Here is a 23424-nt window from a genome sequence, read left to right on the forward strand (position 1 = left end):
CAAGCTCCACGGGCGCGCTAGTGCACGTTAAAAACACGTCCTGCGAATGTAAAACTGCAGAACACACTTATAACAATGAGGCAGCCGAAACACTGGAAGAACCACACTTTTACTGCTAAGTGCATTTCTTTTAATTCATGCATATATGTTAATTATATACACTTATTACATTGTATGTATAATTTGGTTGGCCAGCTCTTCACATGAGCTGCTTACACCCTCTCGTTTGTACTTTCTCTATAATGTCTCTCTTTTTTGTCCTCTTCTCTTCTTGTACACTGTAAGGTTCAGGAGAAAAGAGGTTGGAAAAGGGCTGAGGAGAAACAGGAGTCGCGAGAGAGAGAAACGAGAACGAGTTGAGACATTCGAAAAAGAGGAGGGGGATAAAAGTTTGTACCAAAGAGACAGGACGGTTTCATTGGAGGTGTTGGATAATAAATTAAGTAAAGTGTTGTTTCCTTCTTTTGGGAGTCTAGAATCCATTATTTCATCCTGAAATCGTAGTGGAGGTACAGCAGAGGACTTACGACCGATAAGAAGTCGGGGGGAAGTTTACTGGCGCAGTCGGCAGGATAGGGTCATGGCATAACGACTCAAGATTGTGAGCTCATTCGAAGAAGAGTGTCCTAGCGACGGTGTAACCACCCCGGTTCGTATAGAAGGATAGCAACAGCGTCAAGCACCCACGCTGTTTTTTTTCGTGAAGTCAACCAGTGCTGAGAGGGGCAATCCTGCCCAGGGAAGAGAAGCAAGTGTTGTACGGCGGTATCGAGACGATACATAAAGATGGAGTATTTGGCGAAAGGGAACAAGGAGGATCTGAAGACCATGGCCGCCAACTTGGGGGTAGAAGTCCGACCGGAGTTCAACTTAATGCAACTAATGAGTACCATACAGGAAAGTGAACTGTACAACGAAACGACACGCAGAGAGATGCTGAAAACTATCGGGAAAACTAAGAGATGGAGGGGAGGCGTAGAGACAAAGAGATGGAGGGGAGGCGTAGAAAGATGGAGATGGAACATGAACTCGAAAGACTGAGGATCGAGACAGGAGCCAGAAGAGAGGAGAATAATCAAGCTGGGCGCGGCAGAACCCCCAGCCGGGATTTCCAGAACATGATGCAAAAGTTCAGGATGGAAGAAGACATAAGTCTGTACCTGGTGCTGTTCGAACGGCAAGCTCGTCGCGTGGCTCTGGCACGGGAAGATTGGTTAGCTGAGCTCTTGGGACTTCTTCCCTACGAGATGAACCAGTTAATTGCCCGCGAATCGGAAGAGAGAGTACAGGACTATAACCAAGTTAAAGAATTATTATTACGGAGATTCAAACTCACCCCCGAGAAGTTCCGACAGATGTTTTCTTTGCACCACAAGAATCAAGAGGGCACTTGGAGAGACTTCTACCACGAACTGTGTACCTATTTTGATGGATGGACGGCGGCTTTGGGGGTCACGACGTTTGAGTGACTAAGAGATTTGATCATCACAGACCAAATGAAAAAACGCATCCCAGCAGAATTTAAAGAACACTATCTGGACGAATGGAGTGATATGGTGTCTCCAAGTGAGCTATCGGAGAAACTAGATGGGTTCGATGATGTGAAGAGGACTCTGAGGACACCCTCCCCTAGTGACAGAACGAGAACCCCAAGACCTGTTCATCAAAATCCGAGATGGAAAACCAGCGGAAACCAGGGGCTTCAGGGTGAGTCCTGTCCACCTAAGGCGACGATGGGTCCGAATTCCAGAGAGAGAGCTGCAGTCACTTGTTATGCGTGTGGAGCAGAAGGCCATATAGCAAGGTTTTTGTCCTGCAAGAGGCCAGCAGGAGCCATTGAGTCTGGCCCAGGTGAACTCTGTCCAGACAGAAGAGGGGGACACAATTGAAGAAACCACAGTCCTAACAGCACATATCACGGTGCTGGTGCTGGAGCGGACATTGACACACTGCAGACCGTGAGTTTGAAATGTGGTCAGAAGACAATAAGAGGCGTGGTCGATTCTGGGACCCAGATCTCGGTCGTTAGATCTGATTTGGTTGAGATCGACGACAGTGAAGGCAAGGGGAGAATAAGGATCAAGTCCGCATTCGGCAAAAGTGAGATAGCCCCTCTGAAAATATGTATGATGAAGATCAGCGACGGCAAACATGGGTAAATGCCAATTACTTGCGCAGTGTCGAGTCACTTGATAAATGAAATGTTAATATGTCCGACGGCATACGAAGCACTCTTGGGAAATGTACAAGTTCTGAGCTCGATCAATGAGCCAAGCCGTAAGGACGGCGTGTGTACTTTATCTGCTGATAGCAAACAGAAAGCCAGCAACGGCAATAACAACCATTTTTGCATACCTAACGAAGACCTTGAAGACAGGATCATATCCCAAGTCGAGAGCTACTTCACCGACTTCAACACCATGAAGAACAACTTCCTGCTGAAACAAATCCGGAGAAACAAGGAGGGCTACATCAGCCTGAGGTTGGTCTCATCTTTCAGGAAGGTCAAGACCCTGACCAAGGACTGGAGGGTCGTCCGGTACTGTCTCAGGAACTCGAACAAATTCCAAGTCAATGGAGGAGGCACTAAAGTGCACCGGATTGTGCCCGTACTGGCTTTCGAGACCAGATGCGCTGAAATGATCCCGGTCTGCAACATGCCATCCGAGGAAATGACACCCGAGTCAGTGTCGCAGTTTATATCAGAACCCGGAGAAGTCGTCGACGTGGAAGTCGTCAATCGAGGATCCAAGATACCAGATGCCCGTATGAGGCGCTGTCCCTACGTCAACGGGAACATGGTGAAGAAGACGCTCGCCCTCGTCAAGTGCAAGACCAATTGGGACGCGTCCGCATCCGAGAGCAAGGCCTCGCAGCTCAAGGAGATGAACTGGAAGCGATACAACGATGGTCATGGTGTCAACAGGAGGAGATCAGCACCGAACCGGTTCTCGGCTAGGCAGGAAACGTCCAAGCAATCGGACTGGTGATTGGTTTCGTGTTCATTTGCCAAAGGAATCAACAGAGCTACGAACCGGCAGTCGAAGACCGAAAAAACCAGAAGCCAACCGCTTAAACCTTCAATCGCCAACAACGCGTACCTAGGAATCAGGGCAGGGAAAGGTCATTCTTCTCTTATGCCGGTGATGACCACCACCCCATGAACTCTTGGATGAACAACCATTATTTGCCATTCAAGGGTGGTATGGCTGCCGCCAAAGTAGCTGTTGCTGCACGATACAATGCTCGCCTACCGGATAGCATCATGCGTTGGCCTGGGGGACCCGAAAGGGTGATACGCAAGGTAATGCCGACGCCCTGTCACGGTAGCCGTGAGAAACCGAGTTACGCTCTTGAAGCATCATCATCATTTAAAAATGATGGATGTGCTTTTCGATGATGGGACGTGTAAGGTTCAGGAGAAAAGAGGTTGGAAAAGGGCTGAGGAGAAACAGGAGTCGCGAGAGAGAGAAACGAGAACGAGTTGAGACATTCGAAAAAGAGGAGGGGGGTAAAAGTTTGTACCGAAGAGACAGGACGGTTTCGTTGGAGGTGTTGGATAATAAATTAAATAAAGTGTTGTTTTCTTCTTTTGTGAGTCTAGAATCCAGTTATTTCGTCCTGAAATCGTAGTGAAGGTACAGCAGAGGACTTACGACTGATAAGAAGTCGGGGGAAAGTTTACTTACACCTCTTTCTCCACCGTCCCTTGGCTTCTGGTATGCTGCTGTCCAGTCCCCCTATCTGACTCTTGACCCTTCCCACACTTTCGTTCAGGACGGTCATCAAGGATATCACTGAAGTGATAGCCCAAATAATAATGTCACATATAGTTTAAAACATGTTAGTTTCACCTAGCCCCATGGGCCCCCTCAAAATTACCTCATGGGCTACATGCGGCTTGTGGATATTTCTGTTGGCCACCATTGATGCATGTCATATTACTTTGTGCATTTCTCCAGCAAAATAAAAAATGGTCTGTTACATAGTTTGATTGCTAAAAATGATGCTGCCAGCAGAACTACTCACCTGTAGGGTCCTTTGCACTGTTGATGAGAGAGGCATCAACTATCGAATTGTCCACAGACACTGAAAAAAATTAACAAAAACTGTAGTAAATATCTTCAATGGTCAATTTGTAGCCTACTCGATCAATACATAGTAATGAAGATCACGTCTATTTCACAAACACACACAATATCTGAAATATTAGTTTTCACAGGATATGTAAGTATGTGAGCACTCTAATTTATTCATCTTGTACAGTAAAACCTCATTTACGTTTCTCAGTTATATGACTTTCACATTTATACTATGTTATATAGTATGTCATATATACCACCGGTCACAATTGGTTCCTATACATTTTAATGTTAAAATAGTTTATTTGATGCCAAAACCTCAATTATTGACGTTTTCACTTCAATCAAACTCCAAATATTTTTTTAAAAACTTCTTTTATATCAATTAAATTCATGGAATTTTGGAAGACAATGGAAACGCATTGCTAAAACAGTTCTTGTATATTGTCACTGCAAAAGATATAAATTTTAGGGTGATTGTTGACACAAAAATATCCATCAAGTTGGCTGATGACTATTTAGAGTGGACCCGCACAATGAGTACTTTGTTCAGTGCTTGTTTCTGAGAATATGCAGATGTGACGAGCCCCAAAGCAACAGGTTTTAATTGTTTGAAAGACGGCCATGTCCTCTTTCAAAATGTTTTCTTCCTGTGTTTTCGACGTTATTCCAAAAGTCCATTGTAAGCATTTAGAGGCTACGTCTGCCAATAAGAGACATAGTACACACGCAGTATCAGTTCTTTTGATCATTTCTAGTGAAGTTTTCTTTTGTTTTTGGTACTTTGCTTGCTGGCCATGTGTTTCTAATGTTTTTCTTTTATCTTCAAAGAAATACCATATGAATAATTAATATACGAGCAAAGGCAACGTTCTGCCAATTTTATTTCTTTAAGCCAGCGGTTCTTAACTGGTGCTCTGTGTGAACTCCCAAGGGCTTTGGGACCGCTCGAGGAAAAGAAACAACATTTGAAAAACATAATTAATATTTTTTAATAATAAAAATAAGTCAGTAACTTTGATGAATAAATAAAAAATAGGCCTACGGGCTCTGCCATAGAAATTATATACTGGAAAGGGCTCCATGGGTCAAGAAAGGTTGAGAACCACTGCTCTAAGCAATTACAAGTGCAATTTTTTCCTCCTCAAGCATGATTGAAATTATTTTTTCATAACAGGATTGGAAATGCAATTAAACACATTGACTTTTATAATATTTTATACATCCATTGGAGGGTTCTCTTTTAAGTCTCAGTTATGTGACTTTCGCATTTATATGATATTTGACCGGTCTTTAGAGCATCATAGAAATGAGGTTCCTATAACTACAAGGAAAACTGACATTTCTCATTAGCAGAAAACGCCCATTAATGAACATTTTTAGAATCATGTGGAATATATTCCACTACCTATATTAATGGATGCTTTTCATGAGAAGAATTTTTGGTCCCACAGATGTCTTATCAATAGCTTAAACTGTATTTAGAACTTTAAAGGGCATTTTAGGTTACAAAAACCAAAATCGGACAGAAGAAAAACAGCTTGACAAACTGCAAGGTGCTTACCATGCAAACTAAAAAATTGACACTGGTACCTAAAATTTTCTATGTGTTTATATAAATTGGAGTGTGAGGAAAACTCAAGTTTTTGTGGAAATTATGTGTCTCCCAACATAAGGAAAGAATCAAGAAATTCCTGACAAAGCTGGAAAAAAAATTATCCTTTAAAATTTTTTTACTTTTTGGGATAAAAATATGCTCGGCTTCTAAAAAAATTGGCTGGCCCTGTATTCTTTGCTGATTTGTCAAGTTCTGATTTAACCAAATGATGACAGATTCTCTTGCTACAACAATACTGCTAATTTTAGAGAATTCATGAGATTTTCTTGTGAAACCGAATTCATAACAGGAACCATACACAGACAAATATAGAAGATTTAAAAAAAACTAAGGGATTTTTTCATATATAGAAACATGACATCATACTTATCGTCAATTAACACCAAAGAGTAGGGTGAATTACCTGTCATCTCTACAATGAAATCAACATCACACCAACAAAAAAAATTGTGAGGCCAAAAAACAAGATAAAGGGATGTATGGTTATCCATGATTTTATTTGGAAAATTTTATTTGGCCGATGTCTGAAAGATTGAAGACCCCTGCTATAATCGAACACATTACCCATGCACTGAAACATGATATATATTACTTTATTAGTTTATGTGTGGAAGAAGAAAAAAAATGTCTTACGGTTAGCAAAATGATTTCCTCGACAGATAACCCAAGGTCTAGGTCCTCCTTCAAAAACAACAGCAGTAGATGTACCAAGAGAAAGAACAACATCTGTACTAGGATGCACAGTCTAAACAGGAAAAAAAAAACATGAATCAATGAAAATACATAAAAATTAAGAAACTTGAATGACAAACTTGAATTCAATAACAAATTTGAATGTATAACTGACTTTTTTTTTCTTTCAAAGTTTAATCATAGTAAAGGAAACAGTTATTTTCCGGATATTATGCTGAGGTGAGCTCGGAAAGAAAAGTCATCACGTCTCCGCCGGGACTCGAACCCAGGCCCTCTTGCATACCGGGCAAGCATGCTACCATCTACACCACTGGAGACACATGAATCTGCCTTCCTAATTTCACGCACTGTGTCGTGAGGCGCTGAAGTAGAGGCATTAGTAGCCTCTCTTAACTTCAGGAAATGGCCCCCGGGTGGGACGGTTTAGAGAGATATAGGTGGCTTTTTTCTCAGCCAGAGATATCAAGGAAACAGTTATTTTCCGGATATTATGCTGAGGTGAGCTCGGAAAGAAAAGTCATCACGTCTCCGCCGGGACTCGAACCCAGGCCCTCTTGCATACCGGGCAAGCATGCTACCATCTACACCACTGGAGACACATGAATCTGCCTTCCTAATTTCACGCACTGTGTCGTGAGGCGCTGAAGTAGAGGCATTAGTAGCCTCTCTTAACTTCAGGAAATGGCCCCCGGGTGGGACGGTTTAGAGAGATATAGATGGCTTTTTTCTCAGCCAGAGATATCAAGGAAACAGTTATTTTCCGGATATTATGCTGAGGTGAGCTCGGAAAGAAAAGTCATCACGTCTCCGCCGGGACTCGAACCCAGGCCCTCTTGCATACCGGGCAAGCATGCTACCATCTACACCACTGGAGACACATGAATCCAGTGGTGTGGACTTTTCTTTCCGAGCTCACCTCAGCATAATATCCGGAAAATAACTGTTTCCTTGATATCTCTGGCTGGGAAAAAAGCCATCTATATCTCTTTAATCATAGTGTTGGTCAGGGCTCTACAAATAAAAAAAAAAATTTAAGAGCCAAACATTTTCTTCCCTGATAAAATGTCCAAAGTAGTGTATTCTTTGACTGATATGGAATTCTTGGACACCTTTACATGCTAGCAGACATGTTAACATATCATTTCCGATAATGTTTTAGTCCTCTACTAATTTTTTAATCGCCATGGCAACCTGGTACCTGGACTTTGTCAAGCCCTGGTGGTAATATACAGTTCTGAAAATTATTAGTTTATTCCAATAGATATTTTCCTGTGCTGAGTTCAGGAAAACATACAGTGACTAATGGAATTTCTTTTATGTGATTTTATCTTTCCCATACAGTTAAATTCCTCTTAACGGACACCCCTCAGATATGCAACCCTTGTATAATAAAAGTACCCAATTAAAAATCCCTGATTGTCAACTCCTTCACGGATAAATTATTTTGTCACATGGGTGTCCACAAAAGAGGTTTTACTGTATTTAGATCAGAATTCAGCATATTGATAGTCATTTTTATTTTATATTTGGTGATAAAAGATTCAGCATATGAAGTCTACATATGTGGATTATACAACACCACAGATTATATCTGTGCTCAAGTGGCAAAATGTTTTAGTGACTTTTCCATAAAAAAAAAAGTTAGTTTACATTCTGGAATCTCATTCGTTAATTTTTAGAGGGTGGCACAGTGTCGTATCTTTCGTTTCATGAGAAAACAATAGAGGCATATTGTACAACGTAAGAGGCAACAGTCCTACAACGAAAAATCATTCAATCATAACACTTCACTCATAGTTTGAAAAACTGGTGGCAGATGGCAGCACTACACATAACAAGCATTACAGAGAAACAAAAAAAAAACTTCGTCAGGTTTCACTACACGTACACGCACATTCCCGCATGTACCGATCCGTTGGGGGTTCCGCGGGGGTTGTGGGCGGGGTGCATGTGTGGTGTAGCAGTAGTAGGTAGGGTAAAAAAGGGCTCGGGGATCCATGATGTTCTTAAGTCAGCCACCTCGTTGGGCAATTTGCCTGTTGTGGTGTTGTATTTGTATTTGTAAGAGGTCAAAAGAACTAGAACTTCATGCTGGTGAAATATTATTTAGTGTTTCAAATTTTTGACTTCATTTTATCATCTGAGCACAAATATGATGACATTTTTTCGTCAAAGTAGCAAAATTAGCATTTGATGATTATACACAAATGCAAAGGAAGTTTTAAAATTTATCCCTCCTCAAATCTGTCAAGAAATCAGAGAAAGAATTTTTTGCACATTACAAAAATATATACAGATTCTTCCAGAGTTCAATAAGAATATTGCTCATAATACAGGGTGATCAGCGAATAAGCCCTTATTTCAAAATTAAATATCTCTACAACAAAGCCGCTGTGGTGGTCGAGTGGTTATAATGCCGGACTCGTGATGCGAGGATCCGGGTTCGAACCCCACAGTGATGGTCGGCTGAAGTTGGTTTTCTGTGGTTCCCAACTTCAAGGCGCAAATGCGAGCCGATCTCCCCGTTAAAAAGTCTCGCCACAGAGAGCAACAGTCCTACAACGATAAATCATTCAATCATAACACTTCACTCATAGTTAGTAAAACTGGGGGCAGATGACAGCACTACACATAACAAGCATTACACAGAAACAAAAAACTTTACGTCAGGTTGCACTACACGTACACGCACATTCCCGCATGTACCGATTCGTTGGGGGGTTCCGGGGGGAGGGGTGCATGTGTGGTGTAGCAGTAGTAGGTAGGGGTTCGGGGATCCATGATGTTCTTAAGTCAGCCACCTCGTTGGGCAATTTGCCTGTTGTGGCGTTGTATTTGTATTTGTATTTGCAAAGATCAATAGAATTATTCGGTAAAAAATTACGTTTATTAGCAAAACTGTAAGAATGTTGTACAGAAATTTCGAAAATTTAGTTATTTTTTTGATTTTTTTAAAATTTAAAAAAACAAAACAAAACTGGAGATTTTAGGGTTCCGAAAATCCTCATTTGTGTGAAGAGAAACCACTGCATTCGCCTAAAGTTACTGCATGGGCTGCGGTATGCGCCAGAGGCATTATCGGCCCCTTCTTCGTGAAAGAAACGATTACTACTGAAAGTTACTTTACAATTTTGGAACAATTTGTCAGCATGGCGCATACCGCAGCCCATGCAGTAACTTTAGGCGAATGCAGTGGTTTCTCTTCACACATATGAGGATTTTCGGAAACCCAAAATCTCCAGTTTTGTTTGTTTTTTTTTAAATTTCAAAAAATTAAAAAAAAAACTAAATTTTCGAAATTTCTGTACAACATTCTTACAGTTTTGCTAATAAATGTACCGTTTACCGAATAATTCTATTGATCTTTGTTGTAGAGATATTTAATTTTGAAATAAGGGCTTATTCGCTGATCACCCTGTATATACAGCATTTGCACAAATTTAATAACACCCTTCTTCCCTCTCCCAAAAAAAACCAAATCTGTTTTTCTAGATAAGTATTAAAATTTTTAGCAATATTGAAAAAGCCAATACATATTTTTACACTTGAAAAATGAATTATGCATTAGAATCAACTAAATATAGTATCACAAAGCATGAGAAAGCAATACAGATTATTTCGTAAATATAGTAAAAACAAACTCGATAGACACACAGTGGAAAGAAAACAAAAATATGAAAAAGTTTTATAACAGTGAAACTTTATACACATAATTTGTGAAAATGTACTGGGAATACAATTCCATTTCAACAAAAAAGTACTCACCGTCAGTTTGTTACAGCAAGCAACGATAACAACATCTCTAAGGGAAGCACCACCTTGTCCGTATCTCACTTGAACTCTGTTATATCCTTCAGAGATGCACCGTAGGTGAATATTGCGACAGGCATTGGCTGTATCTGACATTGCATTATCATCCAAGTATTCAAACCTGAGAGTTTCATCTGCATCAACTTTAAGAGGAATCTGACTACAGTCATGAAATAATGTTTTCTCAGTATGGCCTATAGAAGAAATAGCAAAATTTGCAATAATTATCATTGAATTTAGTCAGCTATCAAACTAATGCTGAGATCATGAAAATTTTCTAAACTTTATGGGACTTCAGCAGGTTCAATTCAATAACACTAAAGAATGTGCATGCAAAACTGAGCGCCACCATGCTTTGTCATTTTAGAATCTTCAAGGAAAAATATGCATAAGTATGCAAGCAGTGTATTTCTGAGAGCCCATTTGATAACATTAAACAAAGTTAGCTTGCTGTGTGGAAACTAATCTGCTGTAATTTCATGATAAATCTAAACAAATGGTCCATCCATATATTGATTCCCAATTCAGTTTGGGAACCGTGATTACTCATCACCAGTGTTATAAAAAAAAATGCATATTTGGGGAACAGTGCTCACAACCTAGAGCAAGGTCTTCTACACTTCTTTCAACAATATCGCCCAATGAGTGCTTGCTTCCAGTGACAAGGCTTTCACGGCATGCACAAGACGTAAATATGCATTCATATCGACAGGCTGGTTCAAGACGGCAACAATTAAAAATTCTGTTTTGAGATAATCAGCATTTTAAAGATTACTTTATATGAAACTCAATGGGAATCGGCTCACATTAAATTGCAGTGGGGAGCATATAAGCAGAGTTTGGAGTTAGGTGTGTGGGAGATATTCAGAGGTGTTTTCCACCGTTTTCATGGCATGCAAAACTCAAAAATTCAATTTTTTGAGTTGTTGCCATCTTGAACCAGCTCGTCGTTACATTCAATAAATACTAACGTTGAACATCAAACAGCTAGAATATTGTCTATAATATATCAGCTACTTTTAATCTTTTCCTTCAAAATGAACACAGCTCCCATCCATCGCCATGGGCAATTTACAAGGAATGGAACGAATAGTGGTTTGGCCGAATAACCGAATATTTGGCTAATGTTTTTGCCAAATATAAATTTTCTTAAAATTCATCGCAATTATGAATAATTGGTGTTTCATCTGAAAATAAAATCATTGGTGCAACACAAATCTATTTTATTTCAGTATGAACATTTTTACTAACTTTGTGGCCTTACCACATAACATGCTTTGTTCTGTTTGCGCGTTGTTAAAGAAAGGTGAAAGAAAAAAATATATCTTCCGCTTGAGAAGAGATTGCGAGTTGGAATATGGCTTCCGTCCCAGAAGGTTGTGATTTTTAAGTGTACCGTGAAATAAAGTCATTTCCTTTAGGCTCCATGGTTTTTTTGTGCCTTTATTGGAGATCCCTCCGATATCAAGTGTCTAGAAATATTCTGTCACCACAAGGAAAAAAAACGCACCTCCACCTGTCGTCCTACATTGGAAATTTTAAGTGATTGATAATGAATTTATTATTTATATTATCAATAAATATTAAAAACTAATAATTTATTTTTATTGCCATGATATTGATAGTGAAACTTGATGCACGTGATGATATATTGCATTTTATTTTAATTGTTCCAACACTTGTTACTTACTTACATCTAATTAAAGAAATGTCAGCCATTATCTCAACAAGTAACGCATCACAAAATTTACAACTTATTTTCTTATTTTTCCTCATAGATGTTATTTGGGGGAGGGAAGAGAGAGAGAGTCACACTTTAAAGTTGCGAACAAAAAAACCAACTTCAACCAACCACCACTGCACCTCTGGTGGGATTCGAACCTGGGTTGCAATGCAAGTTCATCACGATGAACTCAAAATGAATTACTGTGGAAAATTTCTAAGGAATTCAAACATGCCAGAACATGTGTGATATAATGTGTGGTCTCAATATATTTATGTTGTTAAAGTATTGTACTGGTGCTGCCATCTTCCTTTCCTATTTTGAATTAAAAATGGCAAATACCTGAATTTCCATGATATCCATTGATGAGTGAGTAAATATGTTGTTAGGTCATTCTAATGAGTGGGATTTGAACATTTTATACAAACTTATCACTTCTACATCCTCAAATCCAACAGATTTCATCATTCTATGTCGTAACTTTTAAATTTTCTGAAGCTCATTTTCAGATTTCACATCATTAGAACCAAATTTTGGGCTGAATTTCACAGGTTCAAAATGTTTTAAACCACCTTTTCAAAATTGTGTTATAGCGTAAACAACACATAAAGTGAGGGATACCTGTACCACGTAGAAGTATCTAACATCAGCTGTGATCCATTCGCTCTATCTTCACCAATTATTATTACAACTATTATTTTAAATTTGTTATGTTTGCCAATTTTTTTAAAGTAGATTAAAAAAGCTTCACCCAGAGGTAATCACAACTGTTAGGGGAAATGATGGTATATTGGCAAATGGCTATGTTGCCTGGATACTTCTCAGCTTCAAAATGTTTATAGGAGCCTCTTTACACCCAAATCACTGGCATATTATGACCATTCGACAAACACTTATACAAATACAACGCCACAACAGGCAAAATTCCCAACTAGGTGGCTGATAAAAAGATGCCCATAAAAATATGGATGTCATATATTTAAAAAAAAAACAAAAAAAAACAGCAACCCAATTAAAAATGCAATTAACACAAATTATAAACAATATATACACCTGATAAAATATTATACAACGCCCATAAAGAATACTTATGGTTGTCTTATTCTAAGAATGGATAGCTTCTCGATTTACCCCAACATGTTTATCTTATTTCTTTTTAAACGTGTCAATTGTGTTACAATTTACTACCTCCGGGGGGTAAGCTATTCCATTTATTAACAACCCTATTGGAGAAAAATTCCCTGCGACACCATAACCTTGCATTGTCCCTCACCAATTGATACTGGTGGCCCCTTGTAAAAGCAGTCGATTGGCTGTGTACTAAAAGTTCATGGTCCATGAACTTTTGAACACTTCGATCATATCTCCTTGACCCCTGCGTTCATCCAATGTAAACATATTCAAAAAATGAAGTCCCTCTTCATAACTCAAGCCCCGCGTACCAATAAGGACACGCGTAGCTCTTCTCTGCACCTCTTCAACCAAGTCTATTTCCCTCTGTAGGTATGGTCTCCAAAACCTTACAGCATACTCCAGTCCAGGACGAACTAAGCCTCGAAAAAGCGGAAGAATAACTTTAGGAGAACGCGAAGATACTTTTTTGAAAATGAGACCAAGCATTCTATTCACTTTTTTGACCACCGCTGAACAATGTTCAGAAAAACTAAGCCGCTCGTCAATGAGGATTCCCAAATTGGTGACCCTAGTTGCATCTGGGATAGTGACACATTCAACTCGTAAGAGAACCGTGGGTTGTTCGAATGAAATGAACTGCCCAGTTACATTGAGTAATTGAGGTTTACCCATATACTTCCTAAAATTCAATCAAAAAAGGAGGGGGGCTTTAATAGTCTCAAGTGTTTTTTTTTTCAATTGCACAAAGAATTAGTAATTGTAAAACAATGAATGTGAAAGATGTGTTTACAGAAACAATAAACAAAAATACTGTATAGATAAGAAAACGGAAAGCCATACCTGGTCGAAGGTAACCATACATTGCTAATGGTACTTCGAGAACTTCTCCTTTATGAATTTCTACTTGCCTGGGGAAAAGTTTCATTTCGATAACACTCTGAACAGATACCTGTGAGACAAAGGAAGTATTCAAAATCAAATCAGCACTCAGCTATCTCTGGGTTTAAGCTACGGTCACATTTTTTGCAAAATGCAAAAGAAAATCATAAAATGCAAAAGAAATAGCAGCCACTTTCACAAAAATGTGTACAGGAGGTAAGAAATGAGTAGACATCCAAGCCTCAATCATTACATTAGCATTGTAGCATTTTGCTAAAGCTTTCCTCCCATTTTCGTTTTTTTGTGAAAGGAATTTTTTTTTATCTAGCTTAAACCCTGAGCTATCTCATTGCTAAGCCATATCTCTCACACACACATATTAATATCTTTTTCTTCTAAATAAACCTTGTGAACACAACTTACCAGTGCAGATCCTGTGAACAATGTAATATGAGAATCTGTGACATGAATTTTCGTTTCACCTTGTCCCATTGTTTTTACTTGCGTCTGTTCGCTGCTGTACGAGGTTAGTACTGTTGCCTGGTGTGGTTTGCTGCTGGTCCACTTGTAGCTATTTGTGCCACCGGTTGCCTGTAGAGGTTGAATAAGTTAATAAACACCAACTGTAAATTTATTCAGCAATTTTGTTTACCTCAAAGCCATCATACAATTAAAACTATTGAAAACATCAATTGGTAATCAATTTTTTCCATCTACATTCAAACATGATTCATACTGAACCTAGGCTATTAAGAACTTTTTTGGTCCCTTCACACTTTTTAATAGACATTTTTCTACACTATAAATATACCTCATACTGAATAGTAACTAGAGGCAGCATGGTTTTTACCATCTTGATAAAAACATTTTTCTCAGGGTTATTGCCACCTTCAAAGAAAAAAAATCACTGTTTTCGCCATTACTTTAAAAAATTTGCCACTAATTAAGGAATTGGACATTTTTCTGGCTAATAAGCTGAGGTGAACTTAGAAAAAAAGTGATCACTCGTCTCCACCAGGACTCGAACCTGAGTCATCTTGCAAACCAGGCAAGTGTGCTACCATATACACAACTGGAGACATGACCCTGCCTTTCTTATTATTCATTTAGTCATTATTAGCCACTCACGAAAGTAATTTCACAGCTGGCTGATGCAAAGATATATTAAGGAAAGAGAACAAATTCAACTGTCCTTGTGGGAAATCGAACACGTATTCTTTCACTTACAGACGTGCCAACTTTTGAAACCCAGAAATCTGGAGATTCTCTCGAAGGGGGTACCCCCCCCCCCTGACACTCATAGACTCGATCAAAAAAAATTCATAAAAAAAATTTTCGAAATTTTTTTTTATAAATTAAGAAAAATTCACATTCTCCCCCACCCAAGGCACGTTCCGCATTGCCCCTGAGAAAAATATAATTCTATGCCAGTCTTTCCATGCAGAATAGAGAAATCACATCTACATACTGTTAATAAAGTATGTGTTTCCTTTCGTGGATGCTATCTATCAGTGATTGATAACCTTGGGTATATGAATTCTTAAAAGCTTTATATATATTTAGCTGTATATAGCTTAAAGTTTTATATTTTCTTTCTGAAGATGTTTAATCGGAAGAAACGATTTAAAAAATTCAAATTACAAAGGTGCGGACGAAAAAACGTGTTTACCGCGCGGCTGTTAATGGAATACAATAACGATTATACACAAATTCCGCAACGAAGTTCATGCCCCTGATAAATGATTGCCGATAAATGCTACAATAACAAAGTCGCGTCTTCGCCAGTTGCTTAAATGCGGTCACAAAGACTTTTTTTTACGGCTGCTCGATGAAAATGACTACGGCTGTCCTCTACAGGTGTTTTCCCTAACGACGACGGTAATTATTGACGCCACGACAACGTGAAATCTAATTTTCTGCCAAAATCCAGAGAAATTTTAACAAATCCGGAGAGCGGGAGGAAGGATGAAAAATCCGGAGTCTCCCGCCTAAATCGGGAGAGTTGGCAGGTCTGCACTTATGAACGCACTAAACTACAAAGGCAACAAATATCTCAATCTTTCCTTAAAGCTCACGTCCACTGAATGGGACCATATATTCAGGACAAAGATCACAATTGCTGACATTGCCACCAGATGGCAACTTATTCAAGGGTGATGTTACTCTCTGCTAGCCATGTGAAGGTTTTGTCGCCATTTGGTGGCAATGTCAGCAATTGTGAGCTTTGGCCCGAGTTAGGTCTGACCATCCACGTACGGCTCCGTTCAGTGCGTGCACATAAGCTTCAAGGAAAGACTAAGATATCCATTGCCTTTGTAGTCTAGTGGTTTAGTGCATTCACCCGGAAAGTGAAAGGACATGGGTCCAATTCCCAGTGAAGGTAGTTGAATTTTCTCTTTCTTAAATATATATCTTCTCATCAACCGGCTGTTAAAACCTTTGTATGGATAGTGACATCATCCTCAGATTATCTACTTATCCTTTATTTTTCTGAACAAAATGAATAATTTCAAGACACTGGTGAGAAAGCACACAAAAAACAAAATTACATTCTTACTAACATGCACATCAAAGTATATCTATGCTCATTTATAATATTATAGTAATTGTTATAAAGTCAAGATACCGTCTTGTCCCATTTATCATCATATGCTTATAGATTAAAGAGAAGTAGACACAAAAATAGGCTGTTAACTTTAGACAAAATATATCTGATTATAAATAGTGTTTTAAAAAGTCGTTTTATGAACTTTTAATTGTAATAACAATTAAGAAAATAAAAAAAAATAGCAAAGAACTTTAGAAAGAAGAATAGGAAGAAAAATAGGATAGAAATGCATTGAATGCATTTTTATCAAAATTAAAAACTGTTTGCAAAAAAAAAAAATCAAGCATCTGTACTAACCAATAAAAATTTGGGAGTATAAGAAAGTCTTTCTATCTACACCAAAAATAATGTGTGTATATATGAATCCGTAAATTGTATGAAATACATTCCCCCCCCCCCTCCTATTCACGGGGGTTAGTGAATTACGTTTTAAGGTGACCGCAAATACGGAAGTCTGCGAATAAGCAAAACTATTGGGTTTTTTTTTTTGTATAGCTCATTTATTGAACATCAGGAGAAGAGCAGGGTGACGCAGGGATAGAAAGATATGTAAAAGAGGATGGAGATGTTTTCTGAAAGAACATTGTGATTTCTGTTTGCAGTTTCTTTATGTCATCAAGTATGTTGATAAGGCTCCCTCTACTAATTTTTCTACACGTGAAGAACGTGCCATAGAAGGATCTATGTCATGAAAATAATCTATCTCTGATTTGAACTTGCGAAGCCCTTCCGTTATGCTACACATGGTAAACTGGTCTTCTACTTCTTTATCTTGATCTTCATCTGGTACAGCTTCAGTTTCAGGAGCAATTACTCAGCTGTATTAATTCCTCTTCAGTTAATGTCTCTGAATTGCTATTAATTAGCTGTTTAATTTCTTCTATATATCCATATCATTGAATCCTTCTCCCCCACCTGTTTTGCTAACGTGGCAATATCTTTTATAACTTCTTTGGAAATTTTCTTGCTGCGTCCTGGTCGGCAGAGGCTTGATAGTCAGCGATTTTCTACATTGCATAATCCAAATCGTTTCTTAAACCTATGAAACCAACCTTTACTTGAATAAAGTTCTGATGAAATAGACGTTTCACCAGTTCTTTTCTTTATAAAAGAAAACAATTTTTTCGCCTTTTAGAATACCTTTTCTGTGGCAGTCTTGACCCACAAAAAACTGCATTTTCTGTACGAGAAACACATGGATCCCGTAGGCAATGCAAAGGTTTTGCTGCCATAGGTGCAGATACAGCCTTGGCTGGTTGAATTTCAGAGATTCCTTTTTCTTGATATATCTCACTGTCGATTCATTGATTCTATAATGGTGGGCAACAGCAACAATTGATTTACTTTCTCCAAGCATATATAGTCAATATATCAAATTTTTTTTGTAAAGTTCTCACTTTTTTGTCTTTTTAAAACATTATCAGTAGCACTAGAAAAATCACCATCCTAAACACGTACAACTCAAATTTTTAAACAAAACGCGATGAATGATGATTGCGAGAGTGTTGGCGAAAAAAAAGTGTTGTTGGGGGAGGGCGGTCGGCTGTGTGTTACAAGAATTTATGCATACAAAGAGGGAGTAAAGAAATAGAGAAAGGTTTTCATATCAATGTAATTCAAGGTGTGCCATGAGATGAAGAACCAAACATTGCTCATGTTACAACATTTTAGTTTTGGGCATTTGCCCTGCTCTGACAGGGTAAATGCCCGACTTTTAAGATAAGGTAGTTACTTGAAACTTTTAAGGTAGCCTATCATTCAATCCTGGTTCTGTTTGGTACATATGCAAAATTTGGTGACAATCAGTATAAAATTGTAGAGTTGTTTGGGGAACAAACATACAGACTTTCACATTTATATATAAGATACATAATACACTAACAATAATTAGTTAAATGATGAAATGCTAACTAACCCAGTGAAATTGTTATTATATCTATATGTCGGAGAGGGCACCACATCAAAAAAGGGAAATTTTACAGGAGAGCCTGTTACTTTTTTTAGTATGTCTTTCCATCGAACTTTCTTGGTTTATAAAGTGAATATCTCTGTTATATATTGAAACAGGACGGTGTCCTATACCTATGTGTAATGTAATGAAAGTATTGCAAATAATTATCATTATATGAATATTTACATAGTGCCCTCTACTTCCAGCATACAGATATAAAAACAGTTTGTCTGTGCACACTATCAATACATGGAGGCTAATTGTACACCGAAGAGCCAAAAAAACTGGTACACCTGCCTAATATCGTGTAGGGCCCCCCACGAGCATGCAGAAGTGCCGCAACATGACGTGGCATGGACTCGACTAATGTCTGACGTAGTGCTGGAGGTAATTGACACCATGAATCCTGCAGGGCTGTCCATAAATCCGTAGGAGTAAGAGGGGGGTGGAGATCTCTTCTGAACAGCACATTGCAAGGCATCCCAGATATGTTCAATAATGTTCATGTCTTTTTGGGATTTTGGTGGCCGGCGGAAGTGTCTAAAGTCAGAAGAATGTTCCTGGAGACACTTTGTAGCAATTCTGGATGTGTGGGGTGTCACATTGTCCTGCTGAAATTGTCCAAGTCCGTCGGAATGCACAATGGACATAAATGGGTGCAGGTGATCAGACAGCACGCTTACGTACCTGTCACCTGTCAGAGTCGTATCTAGACGTATCAAGGGTACCATATCACGCCAACTGCACACGCCCCATACCATCACAGAGTCTCCACCAGCTTGAATAGTCCCCTGTTGACATGTAGGGTCCATGGATTCACGAGGTTGTCTCCATACCCGTAAACGTCCATCAGCTCGAAGCAATTGGAACCGAGACACGTCAGACCAGGCAACGTCTTTCCAGTCCTCAACAGTCTAATCTCGGTGTTGTCGGGCCCAGGTGAGGCATAAAGCTTTGTGTTGTGCAGTCATCAAGGGTACACGAGTGGGCCTTCGGCTCCGAAAGCCCATATCGATGATGTTTTATTGAATGGTTTGCACGCTGACACTTGTTGATGGCCCAGCATTGAAATCTGCAGCAATTTACGGAAGGGTTGCACATCTGTCACGTTTAATGATTCTCGTCAGTCGTCATTGGTCCCGTTCTTGCATGATCTTTTTCCAGCCGCAGCGATGTCATAGCTTTAATTTTTTAACGGATTCCCGATATTCACGGTACACTCGTGAAATAGTCGTACGTGAAAGTCCAAATTTCATCGCTACCTCGGAGATGCTATGTCCCATCTCTCGTGCGCCGACTATAACACCACGTTCAAACTCACTTAAATCTTGATAACCTGCCATTGTAGCAGCAGTAACCGATCTAACAACAATGCCAGACACTTGTTGTGTTATATAGGCGTTGCCGACCGCAGCGCCGTACTCCAATTGGTTCCATATCTCTTTATTTGCATACACATGCCTGTACCAGTTTTTTTGGCTCTTCAGTTTCTATACAATGAGGCTTGATCAATAGGAAAAAAAAGCCAGCCAAATTCCTTAAGAGCCAAGAGCCTGGTTATTTTTTCTAAAAAAAACTGTCCTAAATGGTGCTTTTTCAATGTCTTCTGAACTTAATGACCCTTCATATGTTGGAAGCCACTGTCATAAAATCAGACAATTTTGTGTTATCTTTGGACTCTAATTCAACAATCACACATAGAAGGCGACTCGGCGCCTGGGATTTGTCAAGCCTTGATTTACCAGTAAAACCCCAACTCTGATAGTAACTACATTTGTAACAATATCATAAGAACTTAAATAGAAGATACTTTCTAGAAGATAACATTCTAGAACTTTTTTTTCCAGGGGGATTAATTTTCTTCAATTATAGTTCTAAGAAATGTTTTAGAAAAGAAAAAAAGAGAACGTACGGTCAGATTCATCATGTAAATTGGTTTTACAATAGGATCCCATGGTAGAAGAGTCACGCCAGGATGAATTTTTATCTTCTCGTATATAATAACATCTTGAATACTGGTGACAGGGTTCGTAGTTTTCACAACTGTTCCATCCTTCTGAATCGAACGAGAGAAAATAAATATAAATATAGAAATCGTCATCACTGATAGAAATCATACTTTTGCAGACAGTTTCACATGTGAATTACCTGTCTAATTCCAGTCAATACAGCAGTTATTTGGCAGGTACCAGGTTGAAGAGTGAGCACGTTGTGATAAGTACCATTCTCAACAGAGGATAAAACTGTGAAATGATCTTTCGGAAACTGCAACTCCACAACAATTTCCTGAAAATTTGAGAAAAATATAATTAATATGAGAGGAATTTTTTCAGTAAAATTTAAAAAAATCTTGACACATAATTACAGAGTGATGCATATTTTACCAACCAATTTCAAATCAAAGAGGAAAGATCAAAAGCCTTTCAAAAAATCTGGCTGTCACTTAAATTTTGCTTTAATTTGTCAAGTCTTGATTGAAACATTTGACACAAAAACAGTTTCTCAAAAATTGAAGGGCTTGCAACAAGATAGGTTTTGCTTAATTTTGAGATCACTTCCTTGTTAGAAAATACATATACCAGGGCTTGAAAAATTGAAAAAAAAAACTAGCAGCAGTAAAATTTTATATAGGTAAAGGTTTTTTTCCCCCCCGACAAAATTGGTCCAAAAAATATAGTGTACTCTTTCAGACAATGCTGAAAGACACATTAACATGATTCCTGAACAGAACATTCTGCTAATGTTTTGCACACATGCAGAATATTTGGTGGCTGAATATCAATTTTCTTTTAATTCATCATAAATAAAATTGTGTTCTTAATTAAAAATAAAATTATTGGTGATTTCAGATTATTGATGAATTTTAATTATGCAATTTATTTAAATATTAAAAAAAATAGTTGAAAATTTTTTTATTGCCATGATTGCAATCAAAAACGAGGAAATATTACATTTTAATATTACTTACAGAATCATTCGGTATTTGGTGAAGTAGTAATGAACAATAAAATTTACGACTTATTTTCTTATATTTCCCTTTTTAGATGTTCTTTTTGCCTTTTTCATCAGCTCAATACATTTCTTGTCTAAGTACAAGTGAACTTGTGTGATTGCAGTGAGATTCTATTTTCATTTTCATGTTTTACTTATCCAAGAAATTCACCCTAACACACCTTTCACCGAAAGGGATATACACCACACAATAAAATATATAATCAGTAAATTTTTAATTAATGCAAAAAATTGCAATTAATATAATTTTTTAAAATTAATTTGCTGTGCTTAGATTTACACAGATATTTGTCAGAATACCTAAGAATTATTCAGCCAAACAGAATATTCAGCAAAAGAGCCTAATACCAAACAGCAACCAAATATTCATCCCATCTCTAGTCCTCAGACCTCAAATTACAATGCTTAACCCTTCAATCGTCGAAGACGTGTTGACGCGTCATGAAAATTCCTTCGAAAACGGGCAAGGACGTGTTGACGCGACCAAAAAATTCTCTCGAAAACGGGCAAGGACGCGTCAACGCGTCCTGGTCAGGCCAGTGCTTTCCCCTAGTTGCTTTGTCTGAGACTTGTCACCCATGCTGTTTGACGAGCTCCTCCCTCTGCATTCAGTAATGCTGATCTCATTGTAGGATGCTCTTCACTGGCACATAATACAGCAAGCAGACATGAATAATGGACACTGTGTTCTCTATTATGTACTATAATAGAGAACACACATAAGAACTTGAATAGCGAAATCTCTGTGCGGGTGTGTGTGGTTATAACTGTGCATTTACGAAAACTCGTTTTTTTTTCTTGTGTCAAGAGCACTTTTTCTTAATATTCCCAAAGAACTTCGGAAACATCGTAATATAATTGATTGCACTTGTTAAATACAACAATAGTTCTGACAAGTTAAAAATTTTAAACTTTTAAAATTACCTTTCTTTAAAAATTAAATATCAAGATTTCTTTCTCTAAAAATTATCATTTCTTGAATAATTGTAATAATATTTTTTGTAATACTTCTTTGATAATATTTCTTGAATGATTCTTGAGGGTTCGAGAATCATTCAAGAATTGAATAAGTAGGTTAATTCGGTCAGGGCTGTAGCCATAAATTCGGCCAGCCCGACAACATCCATTTTGGCACACCTCTGGTCCGTCACACCTTACTTGTTTCATCTTCCCCCCAGGTCCGTAATTAGCATTTCTTTCCGGGAGGTGCACCATGATAATCAATTAGCAAACAAATAACAAAATGTTTTTTGCATTTACGTTGTGGAAAAAAATATATTTTCTTTTTCATTTTTTAACCTTAAAAATAGTCCCCCCACCCGTTTTACCGGGTGTGTTGAAAATTATGACTTTTTAACAGAAAATGGCTGGTATCATGAAACCCTTGAGATTTAATTTCTAAATCACTGCAAATTTTTCATCTTTATATACTGTAGCCTCCCAGAAATCGATGTAGTTTCATTACATATGGTGTTCTGATCGAATAAAACAACTCTTTCTTGATTTTTATTTAACATATTCTACTATCTCAGCATTAATACCGTGATTAAGTTTGAATATATCAGAACATGCAACTTTTCATAGAAGATCACGCAACTCGTGGTAGCGTAAGTTGGGGTATTACTGTATCAAAATAATTATAGGATTTACAATTGCATTATAATTTATAATATTATGATGAGGTAATAAATATAACGGAGGGGAATGTTGCAGCTTGTTAATAAATAATATAATAATAGTAATGTGTGTTCTCTCTCAAGGAGGAAGTTCAAAGAGGGCCCCGGTCGCCCCAGCCTAGTTACCCGCCTGCACGATAAGTTATCTTAGTGTAAACCGCACCTTTTTGATTTGTTATTAATTTGATATTTATTCTTTGGAAGTGCAGTCTTTGTGTGACGTCATTTTATACACGAT

General features: G+C 38.2%; 1 protein-coding gene across 2 annotated transcripts in view; it reads right to left on the bottom strand.

Annotated features, from left to right (window-relative positions):
• Positions 1-23424, bottom strand: part of LOC149085782 (nuclear pore membrane glycoprotein 210-like) — a 164243-nt gene that overhangs the window by 106649 nt on the left and 34170 nt on the right. For both annotated transcript variants that reach the window (XM_089232180.1, XM_089232181.1), the window contains exons 10-16: positions 20647-20784; positions 20411-20554; positions 14363-14530; positions 13901-14009; positions 10159-10397; positions 6334-6445; positions 4030-4089 (exon numbers count right to left, since the gene is read on the bottom strand). In XM_089232180.1, coding sequence (XP_089088306.1) covers positions 4030-4089; positions 6334-6445; positions 10159-10397; positions 13901-14009; positions 14363-14530; positions 20411-20554; positions 20647-20784 — 970 coding nt within the window. The remainder of the gene's footprint in view (positions 1-4029; positions 4090-6333; positions 6446-10158; positions 10398-13900; positions 14010-14362; positions 14531-20410; positions 20555-20646; positions 20785-23424) is intronic.

This window comes from Pholcus phalangioides, unplaced genomic scaffold (assembly GCF_987345545.1).
Source record: "Pholcus phalangioides strain wild (caught in Gottingen) unplaced genomic scaffold, Ppha-v1.0 ptg000005l_1, whole genome shotgun sequence".
Taxonomy (NCBI): Eukaryota; Metazoa; Arthropoda; class Arachnida; order Araneae; family Pholcidae; genus Pholcus; species Pholcus phalangioides.